The sequence below is a fragment of the Clarias gariepinus genome, chromosome 16 (assembly GCF_024256425.1).
Source record: "Clarias gariepinus isolate MV-2021 ecotype Netherlands chromosome 16, CGAR_prim_01v2, whole genome shotgun sequence".
Taxonomy (NCBI): domain Eukaryota; kingdom Metazoa; phylum Chordata; class Actinopteri; order Siluriformes; family Clariidae; genus Clarias; species Clarias gariepinus.
Window position 1 is genome coordinate 9,458,005 of NC_071115.1, and position 17,352 is coordinate 9,475,356.

Genomic DNA, 17,352 nt, shown 5'->3' on the forward strand with positions numbered 1-17,352 from the left:
CCCCTTGAATTTATTTTTTTTTGTTCCCCTTATGTTTTTTTTTTTTGTTTTTTTGTCTGTTTAGGGTTCAAGTATAACTGTATGCATTCCGGAGGAAAAAAAGATGTAAATAATAATAATAAAGAAAACCCTTAAATTTCCTGGGTGTTTTAAGCAGGGAAGTAGTTCTAGCTTGTGGTTCCTTTAAATATTTACCTACAAGCCTCACTACTACAGTTTAATTTTGCCTTTAACTGCTGTGCAAATATCTGTCTACGTGATTTACACCTCTTTCTCAGCCTTCTGCCTCTGGTTGCTGACAGCAGCCTGTTTTTTGTGTGTGTGTTTGTGTGTGTGAGAGAGAAAAGGGTAGTGCGCAGGGCTGCAGTTTGTCTAGCTGATGTGCAGTTATTTATGTGCAGCAGCTTGTGTGTATAGTGAAATCCTGGTTAGTCAAAGACTAATGTAATTAATTTGAATGATCTCACCAGGCTTATTAAGAGGTTTATGACTACTGTGTATTTAGGGATTTTTTGGTGTTCTCTGTACGTTCCCAGCATTCCGTAAAGAAGCACGCAGTTCCTGAAAGAACCCTGTCATCCCACGGAACCCATGTGCTGAACACCAGCTGCAGTACTGGTGGCCGAAACGACACCAAGGAAAGAAGCCCTGAAACCAGTATCGGTATTGAATATCTGCACCCCAGTATCGGTGCTAATGATAGTAGTGTTGGCCAGAACCGTAGTAAAGATAAAAGTAGCAGTGATATTGGGAGTGTGGAGGTTGGTGGTGCACTCCTCTCTTCTCCACGGGTGTGGCTTCAAGAGGACCGCGAGGAGCACAGCAGGAAAGGCGGAGTCAACTCCAGCAGCAGAAAAGGCCATGATCTTTTAAGTATCTCCTCTACCAGTTCTGACCTCTTTTCTACACTTAGTCAGTTACCTGGTCGCCTTAGCACAAACGGTAAGAGCAAAAACAGAAATGCGATGGCCATCTGGGTTTCTTTATAATTTTTTTTTATACATGTACTTTAGTGAATGTTAATTAATGCCACTGTGCATATCTGTGCAGTCTCATGAAAAACCTTCTAGTGACCTGTCTTAGAAAAAAAAATAGTGCCATTTAGAGTGCATTATCAATCAATCCAAATCATTTTCTTTGTTGTAAAGATGCTGATGCGTACTGCAGGTGTGTTGTCGCCATCCATTTGTCTTCGTATTTGCAGGATGTTTCGGCCAGCCCTGCCTGCTGATTTGCCAGGAAAATGTGCACATAGGCTTGAACGCCTGAACTAATTTCCCATTTGCTTCTTTCACCCCCTCCCCCTCAACAGGGAAGAGCCGTGAAAGCATAGAGAGTGGATATTCTTCCCTGGAGAAAACGAGATCTGATGCTGAGGAAACACCGACCGGCCCCGACCAGGACTACAGGTGTGAACATCTCGGCACTGCTGCCACTACTTTTACTTTTTTGTGGGCTTCACTTCTCAACTTCTGCGCTATCCGGAGTCGGCTCTCTGAGATCAGCTAATGGTGGGTTCGAAGGTGTGATCAGGCTTTAGAGAGGGAAAGATAATTGGTGCAATGGAAGAGAAGGGACAGCAGCAGGTTCATGCATCAGGATCCCACTTGCTCAGACGTGGAAGAGGTGAAACGAACAGGACACACAGCCCCGGAAGAGAGGAGGTGTACCGTCTGTTTGGAAAGCAGCGCAGGTAAGAAGTAGTCACCACTTGTTTACTGATAGAAAAGTTATTTAGATGCACAGTTTGGTCCTTGTCAGCTTTATGCTTGTACATTTTTCTTGATTTCAACATGTATATTTTGAGAACTGGCTGTTCGCTTGCTGTCTAATACAGTTGATCCCACTCCTTGACAGGTGCCATTGTAACAACACTTTATGCTTTCAATCCCTTTAGTGTTGTGGCTGACTTAAAGAATGACATCACGCTTTTTATTCATTCTACGAGTAAACCAGGTTGGGCTTGATTTTACCAAACATCCACAAAAATTTTTTTAGATACTAACAAGTCACAAAGTCCTCTGAAGACTTTTTACTATAAAAGATCTTGTACATTTTTGTTTTAGATGCAATAACGTGTTCCAGTAATGCATTAATATGAACTTTCCAGCCAGAAATGACCATGCCTGGCCACAAAAAAAAAAAAAGCCGCCATTTCAGAAGGGTCAAATTACTGGACTACAAGCAAAGAAAATAATTAAGTATATTTAAATCCTGAAACGTTAATTCTGAACTGTCAACTTCGTGGAATAAATGGGGTCAGAAAAAAATAAATCATGAATGGAGATCATTTAACAATTGAAGTTGAGTGGTAAAAAAAATCAAGAGTAACAACCATAGCTACAGTATGTTGAATATGGAAGGTTCTGTAAGAGCATTTACATTCTCTTTTTTTTCATTTACAACTCTTATGATTGGGATTAAACCAATCATGTGTGGCCTTAAAAAAAAACCCTTTGTAGTAAGACTAATCAGATAATTTCTATCAAGGTAAGAAAGGAAGCAAATTAAGTGATGCACCCATCATGCATAGTGGCCACTGTAAAAGCCTCTGGAGGCAGTGTTATGATCTGGGGTTGCTTAAGATGGTCAGGTCTAGACTCAGCAATGTTATGTGGCGATAAAATGAAGCCACCTGATAATCTGAATGACCAGGTCTGTGGAGTTTTTTTTTTTTCTTCCTAATGGCACAGACGTAGTCCAGACTGCAAATTGTATAAGAGTTATTGCTTACAAATTAATAGACCACGACATTGTACACTGTAAAAGTGTCAAAGTGTGAAGCCAGCAAAGTTATGTGGATTCTCTAAAAAAAAATAAATAAAATAAAATCTGCAGCATCTGAACAATAGAAGTTGAGCAATCCACAACCTGCTCCATGTTAATTTGACTTGTGTCACTCTCTAACTCATCCTACTGTATATACAATATGTCCATGTGATACACCTTTTATAAAGAACTTTTTTTCTACTGCTCCAGAATATACCCCTGTCATTGTTATGCATATTAGACACCCATTTTGCTGTGTGTTTCAGGCGATCACAGGTGATTAATCAGTTTGAACAGGAGAATGGGATGTACACGTCGACCAGCGAGCCGTGTTCCTCCTTATCAATATCTACCTGCTCTGCTTCGGAATATGATCAAGATGAGAAAGCAGATCACGGCACGACGCAGGTATCTTGTTTGAGATGCTGGTCTGGATATGGTGCAGCTTCAGAAGTGGTTAATTCTGAATTCTGGTGGGTTTCCATTCCTGCAGGCGTTTGCTTGTGGTCGTGGTGCATCTGGTGTTTCTGCTTCCACCTGCCGACGCTCCAAATCGCTGGAGCGGAGTTTGGCTGAACACACTTCTACGGTGGGTACAGCCAACAAAACACTGCACTGGTGGTATAGATGAACCACCAAATGTTGTAACAGTATACCTGTGATGATTTTCTGTCCTTCTCTCAGCCTGACCTGCTAAATTTTAAGAAGGGATGGATGATGAGACTGGAAGAAGATGGAAAGGTACAGTAATTTAAATTTTTGAGAATTTTTTTCTCAGTTTGAAATGCTCAAATGTGGTGTTTACTTTTCTTATTTCAGTGGAAGAAGCACTGGTTTGTTCTTACTAACCAAAGTTTAAGATTCTACAGGGATACAGTTGCTGAAGAGGTATGTTTGCATGTGATGGAATAAAGGCTTCTCCAGATGATGTGGCGTCCACTAGTGCTTAGAGATCAGATTTTTTTTTTTTTTTTTTTTTTATTGCAGGCCGCAGATCTAGATGGTGAGATCAACCTGTCCACATGTTATGACATCACAGACTTTCCTGTGCAGAGAAACTATGGCTTTCGAATTCACGTAAATACCACAAATCCACATCTTTTGCATATGGAAATCGTTCTATTTGAGTACTTTTGTATTAAGCATCTCAGATTGTTTGTTCTTTTCTATTTAATACAATATATTCGTATTATATATATACATACATCTCATATGAGGGGTGTTCAAGTCAAACCGGGATTTGTGATAGATTTTCAGAAAGCTTTATGCATAGTACGGTGATGAGACTCTTAGCTGCAGTAAAACTGCCTTTGAGCATACTGCAGCTTTTCCCTTCTAAATTCAACGAGTTGAACGCCTGATCCTTGAAAATCAATGGATAACTAGACAACAACTTGTGAAAGAGACTCGTAGATCTGTCTGTGAACACTTGTATATTATGCGAACTTGGCTGGGAGTTGGCTCTTGCCACATGCCACGTATTGTCCTGATTCACTCCAAGCCATTTTTTTATGTTTGCACCATTAATGGAATTCCTGGAAGGCCAGCGCTTCAGATATTAAGCAAGTAGTCCAACTCTGGTTTGACGCTGCACAATCAAAAGCCCTGGTTTGAGTCGAACGCTTGTCCTAGCACTATAGCAAAACAGCCTCCAGAGGATGCACCTCAGACCTGCAAACCTTTGAGTTTGTGAAGCTCCACATCTTAACATTAGAGTTAATAGTACATTTAATTTTTAAAAATACAACAAAATATTATAGCATTATTCATATTTTTGCCAGGACTTGAAAGCACCGGTGTCCTCACTTTTTGCCATTGTACTACAAATAATGTTTTATAAATTATTTTAATATGAACTTAAATTTCTCATTGTCTTTTAACATGGTTAATATTAGATACATGTATATTTACTGTAACACCAAGAAAGTACACTTATTAAATTTTACACACTGGCCCTGGTCAGTGTGCAGATTTGTTCAGTTTCAGGATTATTTTTCAATATATTGTTGTTAATACTACTCTTACTAGTACTACTACTAATAAAATTATTATTATTAATAATAATAATAATAATAATAATAATAATTATTATTATTATTAGGGCTGTATCAAAAGAAATGCAAAAAAGGACTTTCAAGCTACACATATTGTTAGGTACAAAGGTACTACTCAACGTAGTCCCCATCACAAGCGATGTATTTGCACCTTGTGAACCCCCCTCTTTTACTCATTTCTAAAAATCCCCTTTGTCACACATGGTCTCCCACTGTGCTACAGAATGTTTATGGAGATAAGACTATTGACAGGCAGTGTGCACAGATGGGTGAAGTTGTTTTAGAGAATGAGAAAACAGCAATGAATAGAAACCACACAGTGGGGGATCATCAAAAGGGATTTTTAAAGAAGAATCGACAGTTGGGTTCAACAATGGTGGAAATGGATCACTTGTATATAGAGCAAGACTTATTGTTACAATATGTGTAATTTGAATGACCTATGCCATTTGTTAAAAAAAAGTTATGCCTGCTTTTGCATTATTTTGGTCAAGCCGTCATATTATGGTTATTAATTTACTTATTTATTTTTTGATACATTTTAAATGATTCACTGCATTTTGCGAGGCAGGACGAGACGTTATCAGGTCTGCAATCACAGATTTAAAATTTTTACTGTTTTACTGTTTTTACAAGTTGCTAGTGTACAACTAATGTATTTAATTTGATCATGTCTATGAATATCTTTCAGACTGAAGATGGGGTTTTTACTCTCTGTGTAATGACATCCGGGATTCGCCGGAACTGGATTCAGGCAGTTATAAAGAATGTTCAGACATCTGTTGCTCCTGATGTCACATGGTAAAGTCATTTCCCATATTTTTAGGGCTTCCATAAGATTATATTTCAGTTTTCAAGTTCCTGCTCATTTATTCTTTCTTAGCTCTCTTCCTCAAAAGGTGCCAATGGGCATGGTTTCTGAAAGTAAGTGCTCCTTTCCGCCAAACTCCTCATGTTTAGAAGAGGAGAAACGGAGCAGTGTCGGTGAACGACGCAAAGAGGGGCGTTACAAAACCTTTGACTGGGCTGAGTACAGTCACATGCAGAAGAAAAGAGAGATGCTCAGCAGGCAGGCAGGAATAGAATCAGAGTTGGTCTGTGATGACTTCGTGCCCCCTGCACCTGCATCGTCTCCTGAAGACCCTGCAAGCTTCATCGCAGCGGTGAACAGTGAGACCGGGCAGGCTCCGCACGTTACAAAGCCTTTAGATACGTCGCCGCTCATGGTGAGATCCAGTATTGTCGCCAGTAAACCAAATGATCGGAGGAGTGCAGAAGTTGATGGTGTGGATGTCTTTAAAGATGTTTCTAATGCACAGATGAAAGAGAAGGTATGTGCATCATACTCTCATAGTAAAAGAAGGGGTATCATTTGCATCATGGGTCAGTGTAACAAATCCCTGTTACTCATTAAATTAAAAAAATAACCTTTTCTAAACTTTTAGAAATAATCTTTAATTATTTAGCTCACAGGATTATTGTCTGTGGGGTTGGACAATGAAGCAACATGATGTCAAAATTGTAATCGATTGTTCTTATTTTAATTTCTGAAATAATTATATAGACCATCAAAATGCTGGAAAAAAGAAAACCACATGCAAAAGTAAACAAAGTTCAATTAAGGTTTAGTTCTATTGTCCCTACACTCTCTAAAAAGGGTTCTTTGGTAAGTCTTTTGCTGGATAATGGCTTTGCCTTTCTGTAGGGCTTCTACAAGGTCGCGGGGGGCCTGGATTCTATTCCAGGAGTCTTGGGGCACAAGGCGGGGCACACCCTGCAAAGATTGCCAGTTTATCCGAGGGCACACACACATACATATACGCACTATGAGAAATTTGGTAAATTGGCCAATTAGCCTAATCTCTGTGTCTTTGGACTGTGGGAGAAAACCGGAGTACCCAGAGGAAACCCACCAAGCACAGACAGAACATGCAAACTTCATGTACAGTACACAGACCTGAGGCGGGAATTGAACCCTGCAGGTGTAAGGCGACAGTGCTGACCACTAAGCCACCGTGCTGCTGAATTGCTTAAATCTAATCTTTTACATTAGCAGACCTAAATGATGCATCCAAGTATATTTTTCAAATAACTACTTTATATGTATGCTAATATTTTCCATCTCTGTTGCTGCTTAATGAAATAGATTTATTGGTCTGTTTCAGACTAATCTTGACACCACGGCATCACCAGTCACGTTCTCGTCCCTGTCTGTGCAAACGGATTGGCAGTGGGAGCTGGAGCTTCAAACACTTCGTAGGGAACTGAAGGCCATGTATGAGACAAGTGAGAGAGAGGTGAGGGAGTATAAACTCTCTGAGTCCCGCCTAAAGACTGAATTGAATGAGGCACTGGACAGTCTACATGAAATGGAGTCAAAACTACAGAAAACTGAAGCCACCCTAAAGGAACGAGAGATTGCACTGGAGGAATTGCGAAGCTGTTTGGAAGAAGTTTCAGGACGTCTGAAGGCTACTGAGGAGGCCCAGGCTCTTAAAGATGTTCGCCTAGAGCGACACTTGCGCCTCCTGGAAGAGAGTCAAGAAAGAGAGAGGAGGAGTCTCGGCGATAGTCTGGAGCATGCTGAGAAGCGTGGGAAGGAGCTGGAGGAGCGTCTTATGCAAACTGAAGTGATGCTGCAAAAGATGCCCACAGGGACCATTGTGGAGCAGCTGGAGAGAAAGTGCCAAGAATTACAGAACCAGCTAGATGAATCGGACAGTGAGTTGAGTAGGTTGCAGGTACGGCTTCAGAGCGAGGAGACCCTGTACTATGACATGGAGCATAACTACGAGCAAGTATGTGAAGAGTTGGAGTTTGTGCGTGGCACGTTGCAAAATTGTGAGAGGGTACATGAAGAGCGTTTAAGAATTCAGATGGAGCAGCAACAAGAAGAGCTTAATAAAAAGGAGCGGGAACTGCAAGAAGTGTTTATTAAAATGGGTTGCTCAGGTTTGACCCTGGAAATGACTGAGCACTTGTGGCCAAAAGATGAAAGGCACCATCTCCAGGAGAGGTCAAACATGGGAGGGAAGGTCAAGAATAGCGGGTTTGTTTCTCCAAATCATCAACCAGTTTCACAAGGAGATGAATCAGAACAAGTAATCTCTGTGATACAAGTATTGGAGAACAAATTGTGTGACACAGAGGAGAGACTTCAAGAGATCACTATGCACCTAAAACAACAGCAGCAAAAACTTGCTGATCAGGTTAATGTTGAAGACCAACGAAGTGTGCACATATCTCATACCCTAGATCTCCAGGAAGCGTTGCAAGAAGAAGGGGCGAGTCCAAAAAAGCTGATATCTCAAACCATAATTAGCAGGCTGCTGTCTCTAGAGTCACTGGTCATCCAGAAGATGGCTTCGACACTTGAGCATCCTAGCAAACTTTCAGAGTTGCAATCCCACACCAAGACTTTCAGAGGGACTTATGATTGGAGGCTTGAGGTGCCAGTCTCAAGAGATTACTCTCAGTTGTTCTCATACCATCCTGAAATAGGTGAGGCAGATTGCATTCTGGATGAGCTTGAGATTTTTAGCATATGTATGAAGGCTGAATTAGCATACCTCACATACACAAACCACTTTCACAACCCAGAGCAAGAGCATGTGTCACAGAATTTTAATGTCCCATTCTATCTAGGTTCTGAGGATGGACCACTTGATAGTAAAGAAGAAAACGGTTTAAAAACAGGACTCCAAGTGTCTGATCATTGTAAGGAACAGACACAATGTGAAAATCTGGGATATTACCCAGAAGACATGGACAAAGACCGTCTAGTGGTAGCTCTACGGACACAAGCCCGTTCCCTCCAGGCCCTCTCCAGGCAGCTTCATCCTTCGGATGAAGATGCAGGTGCACTGTCTAAGATTTCTCCAGCCCTTCTGCAGGCCGTGGTGCTCCAGGCCAGTCTGGCATACATGGCAAGCCGACTACACGTAAGTCTGCAGCAGCAAGTGCGTCTCCTGCAAAATCAGCGCGAGCAGGCTGTGTGCCAGTGCCACAGACTGGAAACCCTCTTGCAGGAACAGGCAGAGCACTATGAAGAAAAGCTGCGTGAAAATCTTGTAGTTTTGGAGGTGGCCAAGCTGGCGCGTATCTCTGCAGAGACAGATGCCCAGATAAAGGGGCAAGAAGTGCAGCATCTGGAAGCAGAGTGTAAGAAAAAGCTCAAGGAGCTTCAGCAAATCCACGAAGAAGAGATGACTCGTCTCCATGGATACTACACACAGGTCCAGTCCCAGACTATGGCCCAAACAGAATCCAGTAATGGAGATGGCAAACTTTCTGTGACTGCTATGAAGGAAAGAATCAGTGAGCTAGAGATGCAGATTAGACAATTGGAAGAAGAGATTAGCAGAGGAGATGCAAACACTTTGAGAAAGGCATATGAACAGGAACTGGAGACACTTAAGGTACTTACTTATTTGTAGAGGTACTTGCTACATTTTTCTAACATGGAATCTAGATTTGTTCCTCTGATGCTTCATGTTGGATCGGTTTTGGATTGGTTTTGTGACTAGTTTCCGTAATTTTGTGTGTGTACAGTATATAAATCTTTGCTTGTGTGTTAGGTTACCTGTGAACTCGGCTTCAGCAGCATGGAACAAAGTCATCAGAGAGTGATTGAGGAAATGCAGCGACAGCACCAGATTGAGGTGGAACAGCTTCTGGAGGAGAAAGAGCGAGTACTCCAAGAAGAAACTAATGCCACAATTGCAGGTTTAAGACCAATTTCATAATGTCTATTATAAGAAGCTTGGGTTCTGTGCCAAAATTCAAGCGGTCAGAGTAACTACCTTTGGAATTGTTAGTGTGTCCGCCCAGAAGGCACCATTTTGCTTAAGGGATCGGTCAGAACTCTGTACTGGGACTACATGCAATCGTCACAACACAATCGGTCTTCTAGAACCCCACCCCCATTACATTATTATCTGATTACATTCAGATCTGTGTATTATGTGAATATCGTTTTATTGTGTGCATGTGCAGCTATTGAGGCCATGCGTAAAGCTCATAAAGAGGAGCTGGAGAAATGTCAAAAAGCTCAGCGGAGTGGAGCCAGCACAGACATCAATAAACTTCATGCCCAGTTTAAGTAAGTGTGTGTACGTGTGCAAACAATTCTAAAGAAGAATTTCTCTCTCTTTTTTTTTTTTTTTTTTTTAACTATGTTACTTTGTCATGAACAAATGATTCAAGAGTTTTTGTGTTTTTCAGAGAAGAGCTGGATTCACTACACAGGGAGCTGGAGGCGTTGTCTGAGCAATACTCTCAGAAATGCTTGGAGAATGCACACCTGAGTCGAACCATAGAGACTGAAAGACAAGCCCTGTGCTCTGTAGAGAGAGAAAATCAGGAACTCCATACACGCAATAAGGTAACTTAACCAACAGAAAACATTCACAGTTAATGTTCTTCGGAAAGCTGCTTATCTTCCATGGTCCATTTCAAGGCTAGATACCAGTGACCGTGTCATAGGACTACATTTTCTGAATCATTTTGGACTGACTTGACCTTTTTGCCTTGCAGAGATCAAACGTTTTTTTTTTTTTTTTTTTTTTTTTATTTATGCAAAATGCGACTTCTCCAAGCATTTAAGTGATCTCCAGTCATTTTTTTTCCTTGACTACATTTCTTCTGCAGGTTTACAGTTCCACATTTTTTTTTTTTCCAATTTTAAATAATTTGTTGGACTGATTGTAATCCAAATTAAGTTTAAAAATCTCCTTGGTTGGATTAGTTGCTTGGTGCCACCCTTCTTACCTTTTTTTTTTTTTTTTTGGTGGTTCAGTTTTGGTGGTTCTCTGAAGCAACATTAAAAGTGTGTGTGCACATCTGTCTGTAATTCTGTTCTCTAGAACCTGAATAAGCGTCTAGTGGCTGAACTTGCGCTAATGCAGTCCAGTGTGAATGGAGGAGTTGAACAAGCAGAATTTTCTCAAGGCAAAGATGTTATTCAGCTGGAGGTAAAAGCATTCAGTCATTTATTACACGCACAATTGCTTTTTTGATTTTTTTTTTTTTTAAGTTTTATCTTTAAATAATTATTAGATAGTAGCCCTACAGTTGTCTAGGAGTAATACATTACTTGGGGAAGGGCTGATGTAGGAAAATCCACATGAAGGTAGGAATAGGCGTGATGTGAAACCAGCAAAATTTACAGAAGACTTTAAAAGTGATGAGACTCTTGGCTGCAATAAAGAATTAGAAAATGTAAAAAAAAAAAATTTTGAACATTTTAAAGAAGGCTGTACGTCGTGATTGATGATTGGAGCCCACTGCAGTCATTCCCATATTAAGTAAGCGAAATAAAGAGAGTTTTTACTTTCATAATTGTGTGCTCTTATTCTGCTCAATTGAAAGTACAAGGACCTGAACACCCCTTGTAAGTACAGTTAGTACTACAGACAGTTCAGAAAATAGGACTTTGACCAAGTTTGCTGGTTACCATGGTTACTGATTTTCTTTTGACTCCATGTTTTGACATTTGGGACGCCTTGTCTGAAAACGATTACCATTTTTTCCCGCACAAATGCACAATTCATGGTTCATAAAAACCAAAGACAACACATCTTGACCTCCGACTAATCTAGGTATTATAAAAGGAATTCTGTTTTAAATGCATGGTTATACCACTATATATGATTTTGTAAATATTCTGATATTTTTGCCAAAAGCAATCATGATTTTGGAGATTGATGCATGGTTTAAAAGGGTTTGGGATTAAATTTTGAAATTCTATTATTATTTTGGTTAGTGCATGTTCCAAATTCATAGACAAGACACAATGGCAAATGTGTGCGTGTGTGTGTTTAGGTGGCGTTAAGAGTGAAGGAGTCAGAAATCCAATGTCTGAAGCAAGAGATCAGCTCACTAAAGGAGGAGCTTCAGGCTGCAAACAGAGTAATACAGTATTTCTTTTCGTTAATTCTGATCTGTTAAATTCCGTAGCGCTGATGTTATTAAACAGACACTGTATGCGTGGGCTTTTTTTTTTTTTTTTTTTCAGAATAGTAAGAAGCTGCTGAATGAGATGAGTGTTTCAGGAGTAAAATGTTCATCTGCCTGTGCTAAACGCAGCACCGAGACGTCCAGGCAACGAAGCCAAAGTTACGGTGAGTAAACACACTCAAACCCGTGTGCCTGCCAATCACACACATGACACAAAACATTGATTATGTCTGTACTAGATGTGATGAAGTCGAGAAGTAATCCTGACTTCCTGAAGAACCGTACCAAACTAAACCAATCAACCAGATCCAAGGTCAGAACCATGTACAGTACTCAAGCAAAGTAAGACACAAAGTAGGAGAAAATGAAATGATTTTAACTCTTCGTTTATTACTTCTCAGAGTCTGAAGGAACGCCTTTCTGTTCAGGAGAAAATGAAGCTTTTTGAATCGGGCAGCAAGTAGAAAGATCACATTGTCTCTCTGTATGTGTGCACTTTCACTGTTTCTGTGTGTTGTGTATATGGGATTAATTTATTTTTTTAATAAGTTGTACATAAAGGGAATGGGTTTATATTTTTATTTGTTATTGTATAAAATGATGCTGAGATCTTTCCTTAGTCTGTCCAATCTGTCCCTGCTCTTTGTTCACAGTTTTGTTATACTTTATTTTTTAAGACTTTTAGCTCAATGAAATTTACCTGATGCTTTTCTTTCTTTCTTTCTTTCTTTCTTTTTTTTTATTTTTTAATAAATAACATAAAGCAAAATGTGTTGTTTGTTACAAAGAAGACTTTCTTAAAAGTTAACCATCAGAAAATGCATTATTACAAAATTCATAACCAATCAGGTTTTATCGGGTGACAAAAACATGAATGGTGTCCATAAATATTTCATATTAGTGAAATTAGTAAATTTATGCTTGAATAATGCCTATTCCACATTGTATTGTTTGTATTAAAACTTTAATTGAGTTTTCTTTTACAGACAGTAGATGTATAATCTCCCTTGGTGCCTTGCTCATGTTTCTCGGCCACTTTACTGACCCTTTTATGTGCTGTTTTTTTTTTTTTTTTTTTCAGCACCTCAGTATGTGAATCTCCCATCTCTCTTCCTTTGTTTATTCCCTCAGGGCTTCTGTGGGTACAGTTAATCTTCTCTTCTTTGTCTTTTGTCCGTGGGGATGAAGGATAATCATCTAAATATTTAATGGAACTTCCTTGAATACTGTCTGAATATAAAAGCCACTAGTAGCCATGCCACATTATCTTCCCATTCTTAGTTGAAGGCTTGCTAATATGCTCATACTGTATTAATGTGCAGAGAAGATGCTGAGCATGAGCTTAAATCTCAATCTTACAGCAAGTGATAAAAAGCTTCATTTTTAAAGGTCAGCTGTTCAGTCGTAAACAATTTAAATGTGCTTGTAGATGCACACGGCTTTTTAAAAGCCCTCAAAAACTGCTGTATGCTCACTGTGGTCCTATTTTCAGTGGAAAAATGCATAGTGATGTGGATAGCAGGCAGCAATCACGTTCCTGGAAAGTGCCTCTAGACCTCCTCCACTGTACATTTTTACATTTCTATAATCCTAACATTCGCGCATAGAAAAGATGTGAATTTATAGAATAACCTACTGTGTCACAGTGCAGGCAGATGGGTGCATTCAGGGTCTTCATTTGGAATGTGGGCTCGCTGACGCAGAACATTTTTATTCCCAGGGGTCTCCTTTGGTCCCTGTATACTCATGTTTATTTCCCTCAGGGCTCTTGGAATCATCCCCACTTTTGTCCCCCTTTTATTTAGTTACAGTTGAAAGGAAGATGTAAGTTTTTAGACAAAACTCAGAATGATGTATTCTGTTTCAAAAACAGAAACAGATATGATGGATGTCAGTTTCTATGAAACAACCATATTACCTTAACACCTACAGTAATTTTCTTATAAAACTAAACAAACGTACCAGCACATGCATTTTTTTTTTATAGAGTTGTTACCCTTCATATGCATATATACAGTTTGCTGCTTTCAGTAACGAGTGTTTTAGCTTTTTCATTTTTTTCTCTATCTTTTCTCAGGTTGTCACTGCTATTTTTGCACCAGTAGATGTCGTACTGTATCTGTTACTGAGAGACGCGTGTATGAGCAGGAACCAAACGCCTCTTTACACAAATTAATATGATTTTTTATCATTTATAAAGTAAATTTGTTCACAAAATTTTAAATGCCATAATTGGAGGAGTAGATGCATGATGGAAGTGCTTGATTTTGTGATGGGGGGTGGGGGTGGGGGGGCTAGGTGTACCTGGATGCTTTTCATAATTGGCCATGTAGGGGTTTTTAAGTGATGCAAATTCCAGTTAAAGTTTCATTTGTAGCTATTGGTTTGCGAAGTGATTTGCTAAGTACTGTGCTTAGAATTCAGTCAAATTGTTTTTAAGCTTTTGGGGAATGTTATATAAGCAAGTCTGGACCCTTATATATTCGGCATTCAAATCAAACTGGGTCTTGTGATGAATGTTTTCTGAATGAAGCCATAAAACCGATTTGTTTGTGCCAATATGTCTGAATAGCTGTAATTGATGATCGTGCCCGAGGGTTTTGATCCGGGCAGTTATCAATGCATAACTTGTTGGCAACTTCTGTTTATGGGAACTATATAAACTCATTCACCAACACCACTTGCACATTACAGGAAGTCGTCTGGGAGTCATTGTCACATAAACGATAAACCAATCCTGACCTCACTCCAAGCCATTTCCATATACAGTATTTAAGTCATTAAAGGAGTTCCTGGGAGGCCAGCCAGATCAGATCAGACCGTCAGATTGAGGCTCTGGGCATAGTGAAAAAACTTTCTACCTTGATGGTATCCAAGCGCTAGTGAAACACAGATAAGTGATGGAGAAATAAACGTAGTTTTTACTCTCATAACTGTGCTCTTATTTAAGTAAAAAATTCCTGGTTTGACTTGAACGGCCCCTTGTATTATTCATGAATGAGTTTTTTTCCCCCCACAATATTTTTACCTTAATAAATGTTAACCCAATTAAAGATTAAGTCATTTCACTAATTGTATAAATGTGTGTGTGTTTTTTTTTTGGCACTTTGTGAAATGAAAGATTTTTCAGAATACATTTACTTATAAATAAACCATGTTGTAAGCATAATAATTCCAAAAACTTAAGATAAGTTGGAAGTTTGGCCTACATACAGTACTGTAACTCTCCGTCTGCACGACACTTCGACGGACTGTCGCTATATTTCGTATCTTGGAGAACACACTGATACTTTATGTAGGTGTGTACAGCCAAATCCTAACACCTAGAGTGCTAAATGAACAATTTGCTACATCTGAGTCCAGCTGGTCGTATCTGAGCACAGTAGGTGTTAATTTAACACAGGGGGTTTTGCTGTCTGGACTGCCTTGTACTGCTTTTTGGGAGAAAAAAAACAAAAAACAACAAACTAATAAAAAATTGCTGAAAGAACGAGGACGCGTTGCAGAAGCTCGGTGTAATTCCCAGACCAGCCAGTGTTTCCTGACGAGACCTGGATCTAAATCCGTAGCATTTTGTGCACTTTTTAGTTTTGCTGATAGCGCTTTATGTTGCCTTTTAAGTCTGTGTAGGTGTGCGAGAGAGAACCAGGGGAAAAAAAAAAAAGAGAGAGGGAATAGCAGGTGTGTGTGCTTCTTGATTAAATTTCTGAAGGCTGCTTTGTGTGTGTAATTACTGATGAATTATTCATGCTGCTTTGAAGCGCTGATCTCTTCATTACAGGGAGTTTAGACAACATTGATTAATTTTAGAGTCGACAAACTCACTCTGTCTCGCTCTCTCACAAATATGTGTGTGTGTGTGTGTGTGTGTGTGCGGCGCTACGATGTCCACCCTCAGATCTTCTTTCAGGGCATTTGTGTTCCCATGGAAACACTTTTAGATATCTGTACGTGTCACTCACTGGCTATCTTCCCATCAGGCCCCTTTCTTTTTTTTCTCATCACTTAACTTTACATCTTCTTCCCATTTCCCTGGCTACTGACAATTTAACTATATTACGGGTAGATCTGCGATAATAACGAGGCTGATGTTGTTTGATAGCTATGTCTGTTCATGATGCCAGCATCTTTCTGAATGACAGTTAACGAATGAACATGGCTCTGTCTAACATCATCTAGCTGGGGGAAAACAGCAGTAAATATAATCATGGTTTGAGCGAAAACAGAGATCCATGATTAGCTCTGTGATTGACTACTGAGGCGGTCGGGGTAAAGTGAGCTAAGCTTTGGATGTCAGTCTTTTATGTAAGTGGTCTCTACCCGTGTAGTGATTTTGTACCTCTCACCTCAATTTAGTCTAGCCAGAGGCTCATACACTCCGTTACAGCAGGAAAAAGCTTTTGGTCTTTTCTTGAATTTTGTCAGAAAACCTAGACAAGGTCATTTTTTCCCCCCAGACAGTTGGTTTCTACACAAGCTCATATGTACAGTATTTATTTAAGCTCATATCGTATGAGTATAGTGGTTATGGCCATAAGATTGGCCATATGATCATATTTCCCAAGCTGTCCCAAAGAACAAAGCAAGATTTTTGTGTGCCAAAATTTGAGTAGAAGATCAATAGTAATGCTGTGGGTCTCCAAAACCAAGACCACGATGATGCTCTCGTGGCAGAAACAGGATAAATCCACATTTGACAATATAAGGGGTGTTCAAGTCAAATCAGGACTTTTGATCGTGCAGAATAACGAGTAAAAACTCCCTTTTCCCCTCCATATAATCCCCTGCTACACTAATGCACTTATCCCAGGACTTCATTGGTGCCTGGATACATCATGGTAAAAAGTTTTCAGTATGCCAGAGCCACGATCAGACTGCCTGCTTCATGTCTGAAATGCTGGCCTCCCAGGAACTCCTTTACCACCCAAACACGTGGAGATGGCTTAAAGCGTGGTCAGTACTGTACAAAGGATGTGGTTATAATTCCCAGCCAGACAGATGCATCTCTTCCGCAAGTTGCCGACAAGTTTTTCAACAATTTGCAACAAATAGGTGTTTCACCTGCTGAATGTTTGACTGGCATGGGCTCCGAGCCACCTTCGCCGGGATTGTCATTTGGCGTTTTATAAAATGTCAAGTCTCTTCACTATACTGTGCATGAAGTCTTTTGTAAATGTCGATGGGTTTTACATTGAAGGGATTCTTTCCATTTCAGAGCACCCTCACACATCCAATCATACCCTACCAACAATTTAGGATCACAGACTATACCATGTGTTTTTGGACAGTGGGACGAAACCTAAGTAAGTAGAGGACATTCAACAAACACATGCAAGCTACACACACACGTGCGCACGCACAGACACAGGCCGAGGGCGAGACTCAATCCCCCCAGCCCTGGAAGTGCGATGCAGCAGTGCGAACCACTAAGCCTTGAGCCACTATGATATATATAGTACTGTGCAAAAGTTTTAGGCAGGTCTGAAAAAATGCCAAAAACGTAAGAATGCTTTCAAACATAGAAGTATTAATAGATTTTTGATTTTGATGAATCAAAATCAAATCAGTATTT

The 17,352-nt window shown here is 39.9% G+C and overlaps 1 protein-coding gene across 1 annotated transcript; it reads left to right on the plus strand.

Moving 5' to 3' along the window:
- Positions 1-1,325: 1,325 nt before the first annotated feature.
- On the plus strand, positions 1,326-12,480 carry LOC128544626 (ninein). Its single transcript, XM_053514862.1, has 17 exons — positions 1,326-1,693; positions 3,036-3,177; positions 3,263-3,358; positions 3,454-3,510; positions 3,589-3,657; positions 3,757-3,846; positions 5,515-5,624; positions 5,707-6,154; positions 6,989-9,241; positions 9,401-9,548; positions 9,819-9,924; positions 10,047-10,206; positions 10,688-10,795; positions 11,646-11,732; positions 11,839-11,944; positions 12,020-12,093; positions 12,182-12,480. The coding sequence occupies exons 1-17, from the start codon at positions 1,563-1,565 to the stop codon at positions 12,242-12,244; spliced, it is 4,248 nt and encodes a 1,415-aa protein (XP_053370837.1). The 5' UTR covers positions 1,326-1,562; the 3' UTR covers positions 12,245-12,480.
- Positions 12,481-17,352: the final 4,872 nt, after the last annotated feature.